The sequence below is a fragment of the Meriones unguiculatus genome, chromosome 3 (genome assembly GCF_030254825.1).
Source record: "Meriones unguiculatus strain TT.TT164.6M chromosome 3, Bangor_MerUng_6.1, whole genome shotgun sequence".
NCBI lineage: Eukaryota > Metazoa > Chordata > Mammalia > Rodentia > Muridae > Meriones > Meriones unguiculatus.
The window spans coordinates 164,423,287-164,446,757 of NC_083351.1; the positions used below are offsets into that span (position 1 = coordinate 164,423,287).

General features: G+C 41.1%; 1 protein-coding gene across 2 annotated transcripts in view; it reads left to right on the plus strand.

The window, feature by feature from the left end:
• Mthfd2l (methylenetetrahydrofolate dehydrogenase (NADP+ dependent) 2 like) overlaps positions 1-23,471 on the plus strand; it is an 82,295-nt gene that overhangs the window by 46,538 nt on the left and 12,286 nt on the right. For both annotated transcript variants that reach the window (XM_060380924.1, XM_060380927.1), the window contains one exon: positions 15,443-15,568. In XM_060380924.1, the coding sequence (XP_060236907.1) occupies positions 15,443-15,568 (126 nt within the window). The remainder of the gene's footprint in view (positions 1-15,442; positions 15,569-23,471) is intronic.

The window sequence follows — 23,471 nt, forward strand, 5'->3', positions numbered from 1 at the left end:
TTTGAATGCTTGATTTTTGAGGTCAATGTGTACTTTAAGTATTAATCCCCTATCAGGTGAATAACTGGCAAAATTTATCTTGTTGCTCCCTTCTCTTTACAGACAGACACTCTTGAATTGAATGTTGGGTGCGCTCCTGTGTGGCAAATAGCAAATGGCAAAAGGCCTCTGCTATGGAGGTCAGAAAATAGATGAAGAGAAAGAGAGACAGAGACAGAGACAGATAGACAGAGGCAGAGACACACACATACAGAGATAGACAGAGAGAGATAGACAGAGACACAGAGAAAGAACAGAAGAGGAAAAGACTTAAACTGGGATTATGTAGCATACTAATACAACCTAACAATGAGACTTGCTCTACTCATATAGAGAAAAGCTGGAAAAAGGCTTGGGCCAAAGGCTGAATGGCCGTCAGTTGCTTCCAGGGAGTTGCCATGACCTGGATGGGATGGGTATCAGTAAAGGGAAGGAGACAGCCAAAGGGAGACAGGAAAAATTGTCTAGAGAGTATGGCTGGGGTATAGTACCCCAAAACCTCTCCCAGGTTTGGGCGCCATATGTCACTTTGGGATGGATCAAAGCAATGTGGAAATAAAAGAAAGAACTAACTGACCTCAAGTTGATGGGCTTTAATCAGAATAATGAAGAATGGCAACTTTTAAACACAAAAAGAGACTATCTGTGGTGGCATAAGGGGGCTTGGGGAATGGGTATGGATTGGTGTGGAAGATTCCGTCTACAGGAAGTCCTCTGAAGTCTTAAAGTGGTTGATACCCAAAGAGGTTGGTATCTTGAGTAGAGCAGTGGTTTCCACAGGTGTTGTTGATCAAAATCAGCTTTTCCATCAGTTTCTCAGTACACCTGAGGCTTTTAGGTCTTCAACCCATCATAAATTTATTTTACCTTTCCATTCTGGAGCCATTCAGCTTTCTTTATCTTTATTATAATTGTGTAAACTTTTAACCTTTCATTTCCATCTGGAAACATGCAATCCTTCTAATCTTCATTACAACTTGCATAAAACTTCTATATTTTTCTTTTCCATACAGAAATATCCATATATACACATGTGCTTTTGTAATTAAGTCTTTTCATTTTTTTTGTCTTCTTTTTTCCTTTTTATTTATTTACTTTTTATTACAGTTTATTCACTTTGTTTTTTTCTTTTTTAATTAATTATACTTTATATATTTTGTATCCTCCCATAAGCCCCTCCCTCTTCCCCTCCCGATCCCACCCTCCCTCCTCCTTCTTCATGCTGAGCCTCATTACCAACTGCTGGGCAGAGTGCCTGGAATTTTATGTAAGAAGTGGGAAATAGTAAGAGCTGGAAAGGACAGGAACCCCACAAGGAGAGCAACAGAACGAGAAAATTTGAACACAGGGAACTTCCCAGAGACTCATACTCCAACCAAGGACTATTCATGGAGATAACCTAGAACCCCTGCACAGATGTAGCCCATGGCAGTTCAGTGTCCAATTGGGTTACATAGTAATGGGAAGAGGGACTGCCTCTGACATACTCTGATTGGCCTGCTCTTTGATCACCTCCCCCTGAGAGGGGAGCAGCCTTACCAGGCCACAGATGATGACAATGCAGCCACTTCTGATGAGAACTGATAGACTAAGATCAGAAGGAAGGAGAGGAGGACCTCCCCTATCAGTGGAAAAATGGTGGGACCTGGAAAGGATCATCCTGAGTGAGCTGTCCCAGAAGCAAAAAGACACACACGGTATATACTCACTCATATAGACATACAACATAGAATAAACCTACTAAAACCTGTACATCTAAAGAAATTAAGCGAGAGGACCCTGACTAAAACGCTCAATCCCCATCCTGAAAAGCAAAGAGGATGGACAAAAGAAGCAAAAACAGGAAACAACCTAGGAACCTGCCACAGAGAGCCTCTGAAAGGCTCTGCCCTGCAGACTATCAAAACAGATGCTGAGTTTACTCACTTTGTATCCCAGCTGTAGCCCCCTCCCTCAACCCTCCTAATCCTCCCCTCCCTTCCTCTTCTCCTCCCATGGCCTTCCCCCAGTCCTTCTCCCCTTCCATTTTACCCTAACCTATCAGGTCTCATCAGGAGTAGTTGCATTGTCTTCCTCTGCAAGGCTGCTCCCCCTTCAGGGGGAGGTGATCAAAGAGCAAGCCAGTGAGTTCATGTCAGAAACACCCATGTTCCCCTTATTAGGAACCCACTTGGAGACTGAGCTGCCATGGGCTACATCTGTGCAGGGGTTCTAGGTTATCACCATGCATGGTACTTGATTGGAGTATCAGAAAAGAACCCTGGGCCCAGATATTTTGGTTCTGTTGCTCACCTTGTAGAGCTCCCTCCAGTTCTTTCTCTCTCCCCCTTCTTTCATAAGATTCCCTGAACTCTCCCCAAAGTTTGGCTATGAATCTCAGCATCTGCTTTGATACCCTGCTAGACAGAGTCTTTCAGAGGCCCTCTGTGGTAGGCTCCTGTCCTGTTCCCTGTTTTCTCCCTCTTCCAATGTCTATCCTGTTTACCTCTCTAAATGGGGATTGAGCATTTAACCCAGTGTCCTCCTTCTTCTTAGTTTCTTTAGTGTACAGATTTTAGTATGTTTATCCTATATTATATGTCTAATATCCACTTATAAGTGAGTATATACCATGTGTGTCTTTCTGCTTCTGGGATATCTCACTCAGGGACCTTGTGAAACTGAAAAGCTTCTGTAAAGCAAAGGATACTGTCATCAGAACAAAATGACAACCTACAGACTGGGAAAGGATCTTCACCAACCCTATATCTGATAGAGGGCTAATATCCAGAATATATAAAGGACTCAAGAAGTTAAACAACCACAAATCAAGTAATAAAATTTAAAAAATGGGGTATAGAGCTAAAAAGAGAATTCTCAACAAAGGAGTATAGAATGGCAGAGAAACATTTAAAGAAATGCTCAATGTCCTTAGTCATCAGGGAAATGCAAATCAAACGACCCTGAGATTTCACCTCACACTCATCAGAATGGCTAAGAACAAAAACTCAAGTGACAACACATGCTGGACAGGATGTGGAGAAAGGGGAACCCTCCTCTACTGCTGGTGGGAATGTAACCTTGTACAACCACCTTGGAAATCAATCTGGCACTTTTCAGACAATTAGGAATAGTGCTTCCTCAAGATCCAGCTATACCACTCCTAAGCATATATCTAAAGACGCTCAAGTATACAACAAGGACATTTACTCAACTATGTTTATAGCAGCTCTATTCTTAATAACCAGAATCTAGAAACAACCCAGATGTCCCTCAGTTGAGGAATGGATACAGAAATTGTGGTACATTTACACAATGGAATACTACTCAGCAATTAAAAACAAGGAAATCATGAAATTTACAGGCAAAAGGATGGTACTAGAAAAGTCTTTCCATTTTCATATTCATTGAACCTTTCATTTTTCTTCTTAATATCATGAGTCGTAGGTGCTTGATTACTGAAAGGACTTACTGAAAAGGTAATTTTCTTAATCATCATTGGCACATACAGGAATAGTATAAAGCAATTTTTAAGTTATTAGCAACCACACGGTAATTTTGACCTTGTTTTTCATTGAAAGCTTTTTGGGAGTCTACCAGTCACAGTAGGGAGCTGGTCAGATCTAGAAAAGGACAAGGCCTGATTTTCAGATTTGACATGCTCAGAGGCCTAGTCAGAATTTGCGTTTTTACGTCATGTCTTTTTATATCTCGTTGTAGAATACTAAGTCTGTAAATGTTTTCATAGGCTCTCGGCTGCTAGCAGAAGACTCTGAGTGTATATTAATACCACATGTTTATTTATTTGCTTACTTTAAGTTCTCACGGCAGATCGCCTGAACCTGTTGGGAAGCTCCACTGGTTTGTTAAGTAATTTAGGGCTGGCAGGAGTTTGTATCAACACCAAGCAACACTTAAATCCTTGGTAGTTGGAGACATTTCAAAGTCAGAATGTTTTTAAGGTGAAAGCAGACTTTTTGGATAGGGGTGGAGCATGCAGGCGGCCTTGGTGGAGTAGCTGGCAGAGTCCTGCTTGCTGCTGAGCAGCAGGTGGCAGGGCTGCTGAATTGTCTGATGAAGACAGGGCAGTCGATGGGGTGACGCACAGGAAATGTGCATGCGTGGTGTGTCCAGAGATGAAATTTACAAGCTTGTTGTAAGCGAGTAGCTTGGAATTTCTAGGCAAGCCTGTGAGTCTGTTTAAGTCTTTGCTTGGAGTGATCTCTGTTGTCCATTCTCTGGACCTATGAACAGCACTTCTTCACATTGGCTGCTTCAGTCTGAACAAAGGCTTCATTTGGGATGCTGCAGGAGGACGAGGAGTTTCCCCAGAAGTTTGCTGGTTTCTCTGTTTGTCTTCTTCTCAAAAGCAACAGCAACAACAGCAGCACTCTAGATACTAAACAGTTTTACAAGAGTTGGTTCTCTCTGCTCATGTTTTTATTTTGCAGTCCTTCCTATTTTCTGCCAATTCTTAGGATTTAACATTCCCTTTTCTGGAAACCATGGGTTATGCTCCATAATGCTGTCTATATATCTATCTAAGTAGTCCTTATTAACTTTAACTCCTCTCAACTTCAACATATGATTAAGTAACATTCATAATGGGTCCATGTTTCTGAACATTTTAGGAATTCTCCATGTACTCCACAGCCTGCACAACCCTTGACTATATGGAAACTCCCCTGTCTCATGAGTACAAAGCATCCCTCAGGCCTCACACTAGGTGTCCCTTGTTTTAGGCAGCACAGCTGTGGGTGTCACTGGAACCTGGAAAGGAGGATAATGGTAAGCAGAGACACCAGACTCTGTGTTCCCCTCAAGAATGAACAATATTTGGTTTTCCCATTGCTCTTTATATTCATTTAGCTAGGAACTAGATACAGCTTTGTGAGCAGAGTTTGGGTATCTTTGACCCCCATACCTGAGTTCTTCCTTCCACACTTCTTTGCCCTTGTGCCCTTGCTTTGTACCTGAGGACATTCCTTCTAGCCGGTGCCGCAGGCCTGCAGGCTTCTGCAATCACCAGGGCATATCTTGTTTGTGCTTGAGAAAGGAAGTGCAGACCTCAACGGTGTAAGTTTATCTACGTTTTCTGGGCCTAATCACTTATTCAGTGTTTACTGAATTCACTTATTCAATTTGACTGCTGGCACATGCATATCAAACCCTACATCGTATACTAGAAAAACAAAGAAGTACATAGTCAAGGATAAGTCATAAACACTAGCAGAGAGAGAAGCATTAACCAGGAAGAATGATGTAGTTTTTGTGCGCATTGTTACTGTGTATAAGTATGTTGTTCCATAGTTATTATATCTGTTTATTGAGAAGAAAAGACAGATGGATGAGAAAGCAGTACCAGAAAAGGAATGACAGTTATAGTCCACTGAGTGTGAAAACTAAATTATTAATCATGCCCGATAGTATGAACCATAATTAATTAGATAGCATAGCGCCCCTTAGAACTGTCAATTTGCTATGACTGTATCAAAAGCATTAACTTTTAAAACTAGGAAGCTGAGTGTTTAGCTGAGGGTTGGGTAACACAGTTACTAAGACACAGGTTTTGTGCTTTATGTCAGAGGCAACCTGTAGAGCTTGGTTTCTTCAAATGTATGAGGCTACAAGGGTCAAGCTCAAGCCATTAGGCTTGTTTGCAGTGACCACCCAGCATTTTACCCACTGAGCCACCTCACCAACCCCTGAGTGGGTTGATAAGCTGTGCCACAAGGATCTAGTTTCATTCTGCTACATGCAGATAACATTTTCCCCAGCTAGCACCATCTTTAAAAATATGTTGTCTATTTTCTGATAGGATTCTTTGTCAAGAATCAGATGGTTGTAGCAGTATGGATCAATTTCTGGATCTTCTATTCTATTGGTCTGTGTTTTATACACTACAAAACAATAAAAGAAGAAAAGTTATGGAAAAGAGGATAGTTGGAGAAAGGAGTGAATAGGAGTAAAACATATCACATAAAATTATCAAAGAACTAATAAACATTCTGTGGTTAAAAAGAAGAGAGAGCCAAAATAAAAGAGGAGACTAGAACTATAAAGAAGCCTTTTGAGGAGTGGAGAATACTGAGAATTACAGTAGAACACGATTGAGGTGACTTCCACTGTACTGAGACCTCAGCTGCCAGGAGAATGTCTTGTCCATCACTGTGCTTCTTGAACCTGATCAAGAACCTTGCTCTCAGCAGTAGAACACTCACAGATGAGTGCTTCAGAAGCCAGCGGCTTCTTGGTTCAAGCTTCTTTTCTAGGAAATGAGGATCTCTTTGTAGACAAAGATAGTCTTTTTGGAACCTAGTCATTTTAGCCTTGGGTTCTTGTTCATTCCTTGTTTGGGGATGCCCCGCTGTTTAAAGAGTGAATATGGCATTGCATCAGCACGGTTGACTCAGAACTTGCACCTGCAGAGTTCAAGGAGAGGGAAGGAGGAGAGACAACTGAGAGAATGATGACTGTCTTCGGTGGAAGCAGTAGAAAACATGACCAGTTTCCTTTCCAGTGTGGGCAGGAACGTGAGCCCTTCTGCGGGTGAGCTCATCATTCCGGTACGTGGCATTGCTGAGTGTTCCTTCTGAACATGTGCTGACTGGCAGAGAGCAAACGGTTTCACTGGGTTTGCCATAAGTTCTTCTCAACTATGGCCTTGCAGGAGCAGCTCACAGACATAATTAAATCCAGAAAGGCAACAAACCAGTAGCTGAAGTGTTATACACCAGAGCTTGTTGGCATGGAGGCAGTGTTTGCAGTGGGCTGCAGAGTCCAACTGTGTATCTGGCTACCTGCTTTAGGTTTGGTTTAGGTTCAAAAGGAGAGCCACAAAAAGGAAGGGTTCATGTTAACATGTACTGCACCTCTTCAGTTAAGTTTGTGCACAGTTCTTTTTCAAAAAACAGGCAGACAATCAGCACCTATCTGTAGAGCCAGTAAAGAGACAGTTCACATTTTGAATGAGTGTGTTTGCTCTCGATTTATAACAGTTGCTTCTGCTTACAAGAACCTTTATTACAATGCCCGAGAACTACAGGAAACCCTGACTCTATGCTTTATGCCTGTGTGTGGCAGTCAAGTGTGCTACACATAGTTCTCTGAGTGTGCAGAGGCAGGTGGATTACAGTTAGTCTCCACATGTGTCGCACATAGGCCTATATCTTATAGTGTATGTTAATGTGAAATGATGGTTATAAAATTAAATGTTGAAGATTTTCTAAGTCCTGAAACACCAAAGGCTTATCCAGGGTTTAATTCTTCATTGAAAAACAAATAATCACATGTATCCCATCAAAAAAATTACCATTTTATAAATGGTAAAATAAAGCTTACCAAATAATTATTTTTGAACAAATTTCTTTATGGTTTATTGTCCAAAACAAACATAGGCACCAGAAGAAAACATAGACAATTGTTAGCTGCTAGAAAGCCTTAACATACCCTTGAAGCAGCTTACAGAATGGGGGAATGATTTGCAAATCATCTATCTGAGAAAGTGCCAGTGGCCAAACTATATAAACAACAACTAATAGCGAGAAATGGAACAAACCAAGCCCAAGGAAAGGTAACCTGATTTAAAACTTGGCAATGGAACTGAACATATCATTACTCCAATGAAGAAAAAATGACCAGCAACAGACACACAAGAAGCTTCCATCACTTACTATACATCAAAGCTACACTGCCGCATTGTACCAGTTAGGAAGGATGTTTTGACAGAAAGATCATGTTTGCTGGTACAACCAACAGCATCCTTGCACTGCCGGGATGAAAACTGATACAGGCACTATGGAAAATGCTCACTTTCTCAAAAGGATCCTAGCAGTCTGGCTGGTAGGTGTGCATCCAAAGGAACAGGTATAAGTATCTTGAACTATTGCATTCACTTGTTGAGCATCAGTCACAATAGTCATGACAGGTAATTTTAGAATTCAATGATAGGTCAATGGATAAATTAAATGTGATATAAAAATATAGTAATCTTCATCCATAAAGAGAAAGAAAATCAATATTGAGGAGATGGCTCAGTTGGGAAAGTATTTGCTAGGTAAGCATAGTGACACGAGTTCAGCTTCCCAGCACACACACATAAGAAGAGTGCAATGCACAAATACATAACTCCAGATCTGAGCAGAAACAGGAGCAACTCTAGTTCCCTATGAAGCCACACTAGGCAACTCGAGAGGACCCAGTTCACTGAAACTAAGGTGGAAAGTGACCGGGGAAGGTAACCCACATCCCCTCTGTCCTCTGAATGCATGTGTGCACATAATCACATACACACAAGTATAAATCTCTCAGACATACAGAGAAAATCCAACCGTTTGTGACCATAGAATCCTAGAAGACAGTGTGGTTAGTGGAATAAATCAAAGATAGCATGACAAATAGAGCATGATCATAAGAGAAATCTAAAGTACCCAAACTCATAGAGACAGACTCTAGAATGAATGTTTCCAGGGCTGAGAGGAGGGCAAAAGGGACAGTCTTTTTGAGTGTTTTAAAGTTTCAGTTACATCTGTTGAACAAATCCCCAGAGACATGTTTATCACAGTGTCCATTATTAATAGTACTCTGTTGCATAGTTAAAATCTTGCTAAGAAGGTAGGTTTTCTGTTAAGTGTTCTTATCCCTGTAAAACAAACAACATGAAATTGAATCTAAAAGATGGGAGGAAGAACTTTGTAGATGACAATACATTTATAGCATTGATTCTGCTGCTGGGTTCATGAATATATGCTTTAAAGCCACTAAGTTGCTTACATTAACTGTACACAGAGTTTCCGTATGTCAGTCACACCTCAGTAAAGTAGTTTAAAAACTTAATACAAATTAATGCAATACATTAAAGGACAAAGCATCATGACTAAAATGGTTTTTGTCTCATAAATCGAAGATCAGTCTAACAGTTTATGTAATTATCAGTCTAACAATTTATGTAATTTATGTAAAATTAGTTTATGTAATTTTCTATGTTCTCAACGAAAACCAAAATACAAATTTTACCAAGTCTTCATAATCTTAGAAACTATATATCACAAGTTCCTGATAAATATTTTCAGCAAACTGGGAGTCTAAAGGGACTTCTCTATATGATGAAAAGTATTTCTAAAAATCTTACAAGCAACATTGCACTTAATGATAAAAGAGTGAGTGTTACTTCTTATAACTCTGTTCCTGGGGAGATGTGAAAAGCTATCTAAATATCCCGAGGACATGTTAATCACAGTGTCTATAATTAACAGTACTCTGTTGGACAGTTAAAAATCTTGCTAAGAAGGTAGCTGTTATGTTAAGTGTAAAATAAACAATATGAAATTAAATCTAAAAGATGTGAGGAAGAACTTGGTAGATGAAGTATATTTTTATATCATTGATTTTGCTGATGGCTTCATGAATGTGTGTATACCCCTACACTTTCAACAGACCCACAGAAGGATGCACTAAATCCAACTTTGTATCCCAGTGAGTGTTACTGAGGTTACTTAAAGGAGAATAGGGGAGAGTTACTTACCGGAACAGAAATGACTCAGACAACTATATGACCAAGAGCCCATCCAGCACGAGTGATGGCTCCCAAAAGCTGCAGTCTGAAGCACACTGCACAACTTGCAGTGCTTTGAAGAGATAATAAGAAACTTTCCACATTGCTGCCTCTGGAGATGTTGGATACCAGTGGAAAAGCTAATTTACTGCAATATATAATGCATTTTAACTTAAGAAGTATGTGTCAAAATGTTCACAAGTATTTTAGCTATGGCCAATAGTAAGACATTTACAGTCTCTTGTTACTATTGTTGTGGGATTAACCATGCAAAACCTCAGTATATTAAAAGAAGAGCCATAAATATTATTATAATGCTCGGATCTGTAGTTTGGCAGGACATTGACACTGTTGGCTGGCCTCAGTTTATCTCAGATTGATCCATTCATATATTTATGAGTTGATTGGCTTGCTTTTCTGTTGTGAGTCACCTGTGGCCTTTGCTATAATCAAGACATGCCAGTTTCACCAAGATTTCCCTAGGAGCCTCTGAAGTTTGACACTTCACCTCTTCCCTTGTAATTTTTCCTATTTACCCTTTCTGTTTTCTGGTTTGAACTGAGTACTTTGATCCTTGGCTTTTGAGATTCTGCACCTAGGGAATAAGTCTTCTTCTTCTTCTTCTTCTTCTTCTTCTTCTTCTTCTTCTTCTTCTTCTTCTTCTTCTTCTTCTTCTTCTTTTCTTTCTTTCTTTCTTTCTTTCTTTCTTTCTTTCTTTCTTTCTTTCTTTCTTTTTTCTCCTCCCCCCTTCCTGTTTATATTGCTTGTACGAGCCACAGAACATGAAATTCATAACTGCTGTTTAAATGCTTAAAGATTGAAGAACAAGGGTATGTCTAGGGCTGCATATAAAGGAGGTGACTGGAATTATAAAACTACTTTGCTCCTAAATATCCACTTTATCTGAATGTATTAATTAGATTTCTTGGTCTTCAGGGTTATGTCTCTAAAATTAAGAGATGCAACTGCTCAGCCTTCAGGTTGGGCTGTGATGCGTGGTGGGGAGTAGCTTTGGGATTCTAGTCCAGTCTCTTTTCAGTTCATGTATCTTGCTCCTTTAACTGTTTTATATTATTAACCCAGTAAGCACTTTTTTTGTTTAAAAAATTTTTTCAGGGGCTGGAGAGGTGGCTCCGTGATTAAGATCACTGGCTGCTCTTGCCCTAGACCAGCACCCACATGGTGGTTCACAACCATCTGTAACTCCAATTTCAAGGTATCTGATGCCCTCTTCTGGCCTCCACAATCAGTGCATGCATGGGTGCACAAACATACATTCAGACAGAACACCAATGCACATAAAATAAAGATAAATAAATTTTCAAAACAACTAAAGAAAAAAATCAGAAATCACCTCAGAAAATGAGAAATTATCTCAGTTAGAAAAATATTTGCCTTGAACCCTGAGGCTCTGGCACCTTCTGCAGAACCCATGTAATTCTACACTGTGAAGGTGGAGATGGGCAGATCCCAATTGGCCAATTCCAGGCCAGTAAGAGACCCTGTTTCAGCAAACAAACAAATAAACAAACTGATTGTGGTCAGCAACTGAAGAATGGCCTGAGATTGTTCTCTGCCTCCTATTTGTATGATTCTGTGCAAGCACACATGAGACACAAACACACAAGCACTGAGGAGAGCTTGGAAGGTTTGAAACCATCCCATTTGACTTCTGTGTCCTACATAGAACATGGCATTTGACAATATAGACCTTTGGACATTTAACTCACCAGCCTGCAAGCTATGGCTGTATCCAGATCCACAAATGCAGCAGTCCCCTTTTGTAGAGAGGAAGATTTGCTTATAGGAAGAAAAGAGAAGCATGCAACTCATTAGCTTTGCAGGAAAATTAGTTGAGGCAGAAGCTAGTGGAATTACATCATAGTTACCTACAAATTTCTAAAACCCACCAAAATCCTATGCTAGAGGTAATCTAGTAAAAAACAAACAAACAAACAAACAAAAAAAGAGCCTTAACTCTGTAACAAGCCCGCCACTATCCTGGGATCCCTAGATGTTTATTGCAAACATGATTATTCTGACATGTCATAGCCATGCATGTATCAATAGGAAACAAAGAGCATGGAGGAAAAAAAACAACAGAAAGAACAGGATGGGCTGTGTGGCTGTCCTCTAAGTCATCATTTGGCAGCACTTCTTGAGATTTCCCGGGAAGACAAGGAAGATCCTTGTGAGTGAAAACTCTTATAGATAATGGGGGTTCTATTCAGCTAGCATTATGGTTTCAGTCTGAACGACTCTTCATGGCTTGGGTGTTGAACATGGAGCTCCAAGCTGATGGTTCTAGTCTGGAAGGGTCTGGAAACTTTAGGACAGGAGCCTAGCTGAAGGAAGTCAGTCCTTACTGATAACTTGTCACTTCCCTCTTCCTTCCCCTTTCTCTGCTTTCTGCCCACCCTGGAATCAGCTGTTTTCTGTCTTGGCTTCCCCGAAGGAGTGAAGCCTCTGAAATTACAAATAAAGGATAATTCCTTAATTTTACACTTTTTTTCTGTGGTATAGAAGTCTCAGATGTGCCAACATAACTAAGACAGCTAGGCAGACCAGACTGTCTTTATCCGTGATCTGGCTGCCTCCAGATAAAGAAATGCTTTAGAAAGTTTTCTTGATCCAGAAGGAACCATGCATTCATACAAATTCCATCGCACTTACTCTTACTACTTAAGGAGGAGGATAACTTCCCGCTGAAGGAGTGATCCACCTGAATAAGCATTTCCATGGTGCTAGTTTTATACCTGAACTGGAGTTCTGGTCTTGTTCCCAGCCTCACCTCTGACTCAACATTGTGAAACTAAGAAATCATTTAGCTTCTCAGGACCTCAAAATCTAGCTTCTGTGAATGAGGATAATGGGCAAAGCTCTCCTGCCTCACTGACATGTTGTGAGGTTTAATTGGGTAATGTTTGCAGAACTCTTTGAACTCTACTAATTAAAGCAGTGTGTAAATACAGAGCTTCCTTTTATCAGAGTGCCTGGACTGAGCCGTTTCATAAAGGTTTGAAGATGGCTCTGATAGGAGGACCTATATGGAAGGGAGTTTATTGTGTGTGGGCATGTGTGTGTGTGGGTGTGAACACAGCTCTGACCCTGTCACATTGGGTTCTAAAACTACCCAGTCAGAACTGTGTTTAATAAGATCTAACTTTACGTTTTATCTATGCTTTAGATGAAGGTACATTTGCACTTAACCAGTGGAGAAGTCTACGCTTTATACTAAGGAACTTAGCTCCTACAGTGTGGAGTGATGCCTTCAGCTTTAGATATTGTTAGCCTACCTCATTAAATACAGTTTGCTTGAACAATTGTGGTGAATTGTTATATTTTTCATGTGAAGAATTATACAGTGGCAAATTATAGCACCTGCTCAGACAGCTATCGTTCTCAAATTAGTATTATTCTGTGTAACCATCCACCAATGGTCAATCAGAGGTCATCATTCCGAACATATTATGTGAATAGGAAACCCTATACTTTATTATGAAACTATTCCATTTTAATATGATTATCTAAGTTAATTTAAAAATTCTAAAGTAATAATAAATCTTTTCTTCTGCCAGAAATAAATTCATAGAGGGATTTTAGCTTGTGGGATAAACAATGGATTGCTTCCATAGCCTGCTATGAGCTTTTTTAAAAAAGATTTATTTATTTATTATGTATCCAGTTTTCACCCTGTGTGCCAGAAGAGCACACCAGATCTCACTGTAGATGGTTGTGAGCCACCATGCTGGTGCTGGGAATTGAACTCAGGACCTCTGGAAGAGCAGCCAGTGCTCTTAACTGCTGAGCCATCTCTCCAGCCCCCTTTTTTAATTTTCAGTTTATTTACTTTACATCCCAGAGCTGCTGCCTTCCTCCTGTCCTCCCAGTCCTGACCTCTTCCCTCCTTTCCCATTACTCTTTCCCTTTCCCCCAGGAGAGGGGAGCCCCCTTTCCACCCTGTATTAGCCGTCCCCAGTACATCAAATCACATCAGCATATCTTCATCCCTAAGGCCAGGACAAGGCAGCCCTGCCAGGGGAAAGTGATCTAAAAGCAGGCAATAGAGTCCATATTAGAAACATCCCCTCCCACCCACTCCCACACTTTGATAAGATTGTAGGTATATAGCAACTCAATTTCCTATTTGAATAAATGACTCAGAATTTTGGTCACTGGAAGCCTAGTTAACTGTTTTATTGGAAATGTAGACAACTAATAAGAGAATTCTGAAAACTCCAGAATATCAAGGTGGGAATTTTCAGCCACAAGTATTTCTGTGAAATCCAGTTGCTGCTGCACCATACTTGGATTGCTTATTGTTGTGAATTCAGAAACTTATCTGCTGATAAGCCCAAAGTAATATATTCATAATATGAACTGATGGAAACTTTACCTTAAGAGTCTGATTTATATTTTCTGAAATGAGTATTCTTTTGAATCTTCATCAGCATGATAAGAAAGGCATTGCAGGGGAACTCCAGTCTTTAGATACTGACTTCTGACTGGTAGGGCATGTATGGGAACACATCTTAGTAAATTCCTGGGCGTAGCATCCGCGTATTGTTATCTACAGAAGATCATTAGGAATTCTTTTACTGTCAAGATAACAAAAGGCAGATCTTTGACTGCATAGCTTCAGGGAGCAAATGATAAAGTTCAGGTTTGTTACTATAAGGAAATGGGCTAACCTGTCTATCCGTGGCTCTAAGATCCCGGCACCATGGACATCTAACAGGGAAGGTGGATGGTTTAAGAATCAGTCTGTCTGTTCAGCTTTTCGGTTAAGTGAGTACCCTAAATCCAAGATAGAGGATTAAAGAGGTTAATATGAATGTCTATGCATGTAGTACCCCCCCCCAAAACTCTGCAGTTTTAAAAGCTCTCTGGCATGCCTTCGTAATCCCTAGTCAGACTTCCTTTGGACACAAAGGTAGGACTCTTAAATGAACGTCACGTTAGCTGTGATCCAGTGGCAGCCACCCTAGGTCCTAGTCTCACCCCAAGCATCAGCTGCAGCCATGAGTGAGCCGCTTTGGACCCACACTTGTCATGTCTTCAGATGTCTTCTGGCCCCGGTCCGAATTTACCTGACTCTGGTTATATAAACATTTAAGTCTGGAGCATCCAGCTGAATTCAGTCAACACACAAAGTAAGACATAATAATAGATTGCTATGTTAATGCAATGTTTGGAGCTATCTCAATAATTGCTCACAAGGCAAAACAAAACAAAACAAAACAAAACAACAACAACAAAACCCATAATGTCTTCAAGCATTAGCCAGTACTGCTACAACAAAATTTGAAAATAGTTTGAGATCACAGACAGTGGCTTATTATCTCTACAGATCTTTCTTTTTAACCAGAATGGAGTAAGAGTGAGTCCTGTAGCTTGCATGTTTCAGAGGCTATGTAGACGGGGGAATTAAGGGAAACAATAAAACAACACCAGGTGACGTTCCTGTTTGGAGATGTGAGATGGCATCGCAGTGCTGCTTCTGCCACACGGGAGTGGTGTGGTGATCACCGTTTTCCTTGCTCCTTCGATTTCCCTCTTTCCAATTTCCAAGTTTCTTTCCTGCAACTCTGAAACAGTGGGAGTCTATGTCACTTCTGTGACTTTGTGGTAAACACAAGGATGGTGCTCAGACCAGTGCTCCAGGTAAGCAATCTCTGAGGAGAGAGGGCAGCTCCAGGCCAGTTGCTCCTCAAAAGCCCGATGTACTTCCTCAGTTGTCTTGTCCTTCTACCTGATGATCAATAATCAGACTGAAGATGGTCTCTTACTTGCAAAGGGTATACTTTTGTACTCTAAAAACACTGAAAAAAGTGTAAGGATTTAAGCATGTTACAACTGTTTTGTTCACAGGAATCCCCAGGCTGATTACGGCTGACATGGTTAGAGAAGGCGCAGCAGTAATTGATGTGGGTATCAACTATATCCAAGATCCTATGACAGGAAAGACAAAACTAGTAGGAGATGTGGACTTTGAAGGTAAGACCAAACCTCTTGAGGAGTGAAGGGGGAGCCCAGTTCCAACCTTTGTGCTTTGAGAAAGAAACTTTCCCTGTGCAGAGGACAGTATTAGTACTCATCACCGTTCCCTCTGTGGGAAGACAACCACATTTCCACAACTCTCTCTACGTCCTCCCTTCCTCATCCTTTTCCCTTTTATGCTCTCACCCTTCCAGCTGTGTCATTCATTTTTCTGTATATTTGTTTTCTGAGATTGAACCTAAGGCTTTGAACATGCCAGGCAAGAGGCAAGCCCTCTACCAATGAGCTGTACCCTAGGCTCTGTTTTTAAAGAGAAAGAGAAAGAGAGAGAAAGAGAGAGAGAGAGAGAGAGAGAGAGAGAGAGAGAGAGAGAGAGAGAAAGAGAGAGAGAGAGAGAGAGAGGAGCGGGGGAGACGTTCACTAGGTTTCCCAGGATGGCCTTGAATTGCCTGCCAGGTAGCTGAGACTACCGAACTGTTGTGCTAGGCTTGGCAATGTTTGCTATTAAGATTCAATTTCTTGAATATTTTTAATTAAACAATTGATCTATCTGATTGTAGACTTATGTATCATTTTTTATTACATGTATACATGTAGAGACAGGAGGCCTATAGCTCTTCTTTGCTGGGTGGAGGCTTATAAAATTCCCCATATCCAAGGTGACATGTTGATTGGATAGGTAGATAGGTAGATCCTGTTCGGGCAATCGTGTTGTTGAGATTTCATGGGGACAAAACATTGTCAAACAGCAGGGATCCTGGTCCTCTGGCCCTTGCGACCTTTCCACTCCTCTCCCCTTTCTAAGATGTCACCTGCACCTTAGGTATAGGTGTTGTATTGTACGTGTTCCAACCGGGGCTGTAACCCCTACGGTTACTTATTCTCTGCATGTCAATCACTTGTAGATCTCTGTAGTAACCTCTGTCAGCTGCAAAAACTGTTTCTTTAATGAGGGGTGAGAATTATGTGTTTCTGAGAGCTTCAAGATAAGTATTGAGAATACAATTAGAAATTATATTGGTTTAGGAAAATGGCAGTAGTAGCTTCTCTTCTAGGGTCTATGACCACTCCAGCCACCTATAGGGGACTAGATGTATAGTCTCCGACATGAACTTCATCCTAGTGAATAAACCTAAGTCCATACAGCTGTTGGTTAACCTCACGATAGAAGTGCCACTATTGCACTATTGAGGTTAGTTAATGGTGGACAGATCATTGTGGTTCCTAGGCTTTACAGGTGGGCAGGACTATTTTTTTTTCTTTCCCTTGATACCTTGCATAACACCTTTGGATACTATCAGAGTTAATCTTCAGGGAGCAGGCTTCCACAGCTGTTCCAGGTGTATTCCTCTAAGCCCTGTGTCTGAAGTGTGGTATCTTAGGCAGCAGGAGCCCACTTCCCAGTTCTTAGAGGCAACCAAGGCTAATGGAAATAGCTCACATGTTTTTGGAGTCTCTTGGGCCTCCCTGACCAACAGCTCAAAGGGAGGTTTGCCGTGCCTGGTAGTGGAGCTTTTGTTAGATATTCTCTGTTTTTTTCAGAGTGTGGGGGGACATTATCACCATATGTGCTGCAATTCCACTTGCAGTATAAATATATATGCACACACGTATATTGTATACATATACACATGTATTATCTCATGGAGTCTTATAAAATAATGTCTTCCTATGGCCTTTCTCAAACATCTTTAATGTCAGTTATCTCTCCCTCTAAATTACCTTCCCTCCCTTCTCCCCAGCTTGAGTAGCCCCTTGCATTTTCCTTTCTTCTGCATAGTACTTGCGTCCTAGTGCACTCTTAGAGTGAGAGTCATTTTACAGTATCTTTACCAACTCGGACTCAGTTTTAGATCTAGGCGGTTGTCTGGATAATTCAAGTTAGTGTTCCTCCTTCTTGTTTGAAAGAGGATGAAGAAGAGAAGCGGCTAAGTTTGCAGCAGTGAAAGATTTAAGGCAGCCAGCATGGGGCAGTGATAAGCTCCAGCCTCACAGCTCCACTCTGCAGGAGGCAGCTGAGCCCTAGGCACATGCGTTTCAAGCAGTCTGACTCCAAACGGTTCCCCTTCCAGCTCTTTGTCCTGTTCCTTCCTACGCTGATGTCTCCAGATCAGTGGTCGTGGTAGATGCATGAACACCCTAAACCAAGGGGAGGTGCTATCACATTCAGAATATTTTAGGAATGATACTGATCTCCTAAGCTTCCTCAATGGCTCAGCCAAAGTTCAATCTCTAGGATCCATACAGTGGAAAGAGAACTGACTCCCACAATTTGTCCTCTGGCTTACTCACGTGTGCATGTGTGTGTGTGTGTATACACATGCATATATGTGTGAATACACACAAACAATAAATGTAACAAAACACTGAAAATAAATGTCTGGTCATTATAATCAATGCAGCAGAACTTCTTGCAGTACTTATTAGTACTTATCATTACGAATTAAAGGAATAAACAATGTGACTTTAAGATTTGGATTTTTTTATGTTTATGGATGTTTTGCCTGCATATATGTTTTGTCAATGCATGACATGCATGTCTGGAGCCCAAGAAGGCCAGAGAGGGAGTCTGATCCCCTGGAACTAGAGTTATAGACAGTTGTCTAGATGAATGTTGGAAATTGAACCTGGACTTTCTGAAAGAATACCCAGGCTCTTAACCACTGAGCCAGCTGTCTAGCTCCTAAAATATATATTTTAAACTTTCATTTGGAGCTTGATCATCAGTTGGCAAGTTGGAGTAAAACAGGAACTAGATCTAGATTAAGCAATTTAAGCCTGATGCTTAGGGAAAGAAAAGCAGACGGCCAAATGTGTGCAGTAATATGGTCTAGGGGCAGAATGTTAAATGGGAACAAGCAGAGATGTAGCTTGTGAAAGAATATGCCACCATCCACATGGCTCTAATTGCTAGGAACCACAGAACAGTTTAAATCTAGTATGTCAGCACTGATTCTCTACAGAAACGTGCCTGCATATTTGCATATATGTGTGCTGGGTGTACCTGCCGAAATGCTTATAAAAAGACATACAGAATACTAGCATCCTAGGAATTAACTCCCAGTATCAACAGATAGAGCTACATGACAATAATTTTCTGTACAGCAAAGAAGACAGCACAGTTAACAAACAGTCCACAGAATGGGAGAGAAATCTTTGCCAGCTACACTTCAGACAAAGTGCTAATATCCAGAATTTACAAAATATTGTGGAAGTCAATTACCATGTGAGTAAAACTGCCAATTAAAAAATAGGCAAGGGAACTAAATAGACAGTTTCTAAAAAAGAAATACAAATAGGCAGTAACCCTTTTTTAAAGTATCCTTAGCCAACAAGGAAATACATTTTAAAACTATTTTGAACTACCATCTCACCTCTGTCAGGGCGGCCATCATCAAATATACACCATTCAATTATCTGTTCATCAGCTGATGAACAAATAGGTTGACTCGATCCATTGCAAACGCAATTGAAGCAACAAGGATCCATATACCCATATATATTTAGAGAGAGAGGGAGAAGGAGACAGTCTGAAAACTTTAAAACTTAACATTTGTGGGACCTGTTTATGCTTTACATGACGTGGTAGAATCAAGCTGTAGGTCTGTGTGTTTAAGTAGATGATGGCGTAAAGGACATTGTTAAATACAAATGCAAGAGGGAAAGTAAGAGCGTTGGGCTGAGAACTGGCGAGGCTGCTTTAAATCCAGTGCTATCACCTAAGAGTCTGCATCCTCTTTGTATTTTAGTTCCACAATGATTACAGCAGTCCTCCCTCCCTCCCTCCCCACCCTGCCCCCTTTCCCAGAAGTCTGCTTTGGTAGCAGGGTCAATCAGGAAAACACCATGGTATCATCTCATTTCAAACAAAAAGCATGAGCTTAACACAAATACTGTGGTTTGGGTTTTTTGTTCACTTGTTTTTGTGAGATTGTGAGATTACTATATAGCCTTGGCTTGCCTGGAACTCCTTATATAGACAAGCAGGACTTTTAAATTCTCAGAGATCTGCCTGCCTCTGCCTCACGAGTGGTTAAAGGCATGCACCACCATGCTTGGCTCAGTAAGATACTTTGAAAGAGGATATATATTCACGAAGCTATTATAGTACGGTGTTTTAATTATCCTATCTCTTATTTTCTGTGCCCGATTTATCACAAGTACATATGTAAGGGCGCAAGCCTTGTATGCTATCCACAGTTCCGAACACCCACCAGAGGCCTTTGAATGAGCCCTCCATGGGCGCTGGGAACTACGTCTAGGGTCTTGGACATTCAGCAGAGTACTGCTAAATGACCCTGTAAAAACACAGAAACTTTTAGAAGAAGGCTCAAAGATCAGAATACTCTGATTCTGTCATAAAATACATGTATGCATTTTTTTTTTACATTTTTTCCCTGCCACTCTGCTGGTTCACTGATCTGGAGCACTAAGGGTGAGCTAGACTGTAAGGAAGGCCTTTTCAGTTGGGCGGAGACTCATCCACCCAGACAATAGGCTTTGACATGTTGCTCTTCAGGTTGTTCCTCAGGGCTTAACCTGAGGTGAGGCATGGCTCCCTGCCCCCCCCACCCCCATTGAGGGAGAGGGACCTTACCATGGGTCACACCACAATCTCACAGGCAGCATTTGTCTGCAATTTGCCACAGGGAAAGCGTGACTGATTTGTGAGTATCTGTGAAAGTTTCATTATAACTTCTATGAAGATGAACAAAGCAGATGTGGGTAGATTCAAATGTAGGAGAAAATTTGTCTTACAAAGAAGCCTGGCTCATTAATGCAGGAACTCAGGCCATGCATGGAGAGTAGATTGCGCTGGTGGGAATGAATTTTCAATGTAAATGAACACAGTGGTTCTAAGGGACAGGGTAGCAGCATCCTGGAGGGAGTCATGCTGTTTGACAACTGTGGCACTAAAAGAACTCCCATGATGTCATGACATCAAAAGGGCAAAGGGAAAACTGTTGAAAGCCAGTGGAAACTGCAGAAGGAGGGGAAATTTGATGAGGTGTTGGGTAGATGCTTTCTCCATGTAGGAAATGGTGGACCAGAAAACAGGGGCCAGATTTTCCTCCATAGAGTTCCATAAAGGAAAAAAAAAAATGAAATCTCAATGTTTCTGCTTTAAACGGATTCTAATAAGTGTTAGCCTTACTACTGTTTTCAATTATCCATACACTCACACATTATAGAAAGATACTTTTCTGTACTTTGACAGAACAGCTTGAAAGGCTGCTACTGAACAAGTGTAATTCCTTGAACTGATTGTGGAGACTGCTTAGCCAACGTCAACGATCAGAGCATGACACTCCTGCAAGATCTCTGCTGCTGTAGCTACATGAACATGCAATACAACAGCATGGAGGTAGAGGCTGTGTGGTTCAGATTCCTATTCAGGATCATAAGCACCTCTCATGGTTGTTCAGTTTGCTTGATTCCAGTGTCTCATCCTTCTCCCTGCAGTACTGTCCTTGTAGACTGCCCAGGGCTGGAAACCTTGCTTTCCTAGAACCCCTGTTAAGATCCCATGGAGTCCCAGTGGGCCTCTCCTGCAATGCCATGCCTTCTCAGGTGCTTTGAAGAATAAATAGAGTCTTAAAGTTAGCGTCACATTGGACTGGTGTTTTACTTTGCACCGATCCTCGACTATAGGACTCATGGATGCCTCTAGCCTCTGACCCCTAGTTACCAGCCTCCTGCAGCTTTCTGAACATACCTCATTCATCCAACTTAAGACAACTTAATTTTTTTAAGATCCATTTTTGTTAGTTTTAATTATAGGTTTATGCCTGCGTGAAGGTGTGTACATATTAGCATAGGTGCCATAGAAGACCAGAGATGTTGGATTCTCTGGAGCCGGAAACAGACTTGGTTGTGAGTCACCCAATGTGGGTACTGGCAATTAAACTAGGGTCTTCTGCATGAACACTGCATGATCTTAACTGCTGAGGCATTTCTCTCACCCCCAAGGCAATATTTAAAAGCATCTATATGACAAAACTGTTTTCATGTCTAGGAATTTTTTCACTATCAATAATCATGCAATTGAATAATGTATTTGAGAAATATAGATTTCTTTTGTAGATTGTTGTTTTATGATGGGTCATACAGACTTTCTCCTACAATTTCTTTCAACTGTTTTCTCTTGAGTCTTTGAAGTCCACACCATACATTCTTGACAGAGCAGTGAATATTCCAAAGATACAAACCAGAGATTACAGAGTATGGGCGAGTAGCACCTTCTGAGTTACAGGCTGGAAAGCAGTCTCCAGTCCCAGACACTCATAATTGCACCGCTTTTATGGCCGCAATTCACCAAATGGATGTGGTCAGGGGAACATGTAATTAACGACTTCCCATACTGCTAACTGCTAACTCAGTTAGCCCTGCTCCTGTTGGCTACCTCTCAGGCCTCATCTACACCTCATGCCCGACACACAGGCGTTTCTACAAAGGTTTGAAGCTTTAATGGCTTTGCTTCAGTTTTATGGAGCATGATATCACAGGGGCTGAGATGGAATGGAAAGAACTGGAATGTCAGTTCCTTATTGCCTGCCCCTCCCTCCTCCTCCTCTTAAAATCCTGACCACACCTCTCTGCAGGTTTACACTAAACAGAGAAACACTGCAGGGAAGGACCTGTAAGAGGAGGGAGAGAGAAGGAGCAGAAATGGCAGTGGTGGCTTTTTTCCCCCTCATAAACAAAATAGGTGGGTTCAGTGTCTGAAGTGGGGTTGCCTTAATGTGCTGTCTCAATGTGTTACAGACAGTAAATAGAAACGATAGTGATAACTATAAAAACTGCCAGTGAGACTAACTTAAATGTACAAAGAGGTTACATTTTACCCCTCAAATAATACCAGTATTTTTAAATTTTTATTTGTTCTTTGAAAATTTTGTACTCGTATTCTGTATGTCCACAGAATATCCACATCACTCCTTCCAGATGCCTTATGTCTGCTTCTATTATAGTTTGGGGAAGTATGGCTTGCACGTGTAAACTCTGAGCAGTTTTTTCCATATTAAGGCTCAAGTGCGCAGACATATTCAAAGACTATGTCAAGGTTTGCTTTTTCCTTTCTTCTATAGCAACGTGCTGGCTTCCGCTTTTGTTTCTTTGTTTTGTTTGTTTGTTTCTTCCTTATAAGGAATTATGCTTGAATAGCTTTATATTCAAATTATAAATTATAAACTATTATAAGTTGTTAAAAGAAAGGTGTATCAAAATACATTACATTAAGTCATAGCCCTCTCCCACTGAAGTCTGGAGTTAAGCAGGCAGTCAAGGGCATTAAGCATCCTCAGGGATGCTGTTTTCGTCCATCCTGATGTCTATAGCACTTTACTTGAGCTGCCAAAGCCGTCAGCAACAGAGAAGTTTCCTTGCATAGCAGCAGTGGATTCTGTACACTTATACTTCTGGAGGCCCAATGCCCAAGCGGAAATTCATGAGGGCTCCTGCTGTATTCTTTCTTCTTAACATGAAGGCATTCATCTTCCCTTCATTAGCTTCACAATACCCTTCTTCTGCAAATGTCCACGTACTAGCCCCACCGCTTTGTGATGACATCAGTCCCATTGTATTGGACTGCACTGTAATGACCTCGTGAAGCACACATTGTCTTCAAAGACCTTATCTCCAAATACAGTCACATTCTCAGCTGCTCGGGTTAGCATCCGAACACAGAGATGGGGAGAGCACAGTTCTGCATATCACACCCACGGCAGGCATATTGTCTTTGCTTATTCATGGGCTCTTTCACGGCAAGGTGAGGGGGGAGTAGGCAACAGAGCTCCTTCACCTATGAGAACACGAATCTGGAAGTTTCTTTGTCGTTTCCACCATAATCCTCTGTGCCTGGACATAGATACATGTGGGAGTAGAAGGGATGTGGAATCTA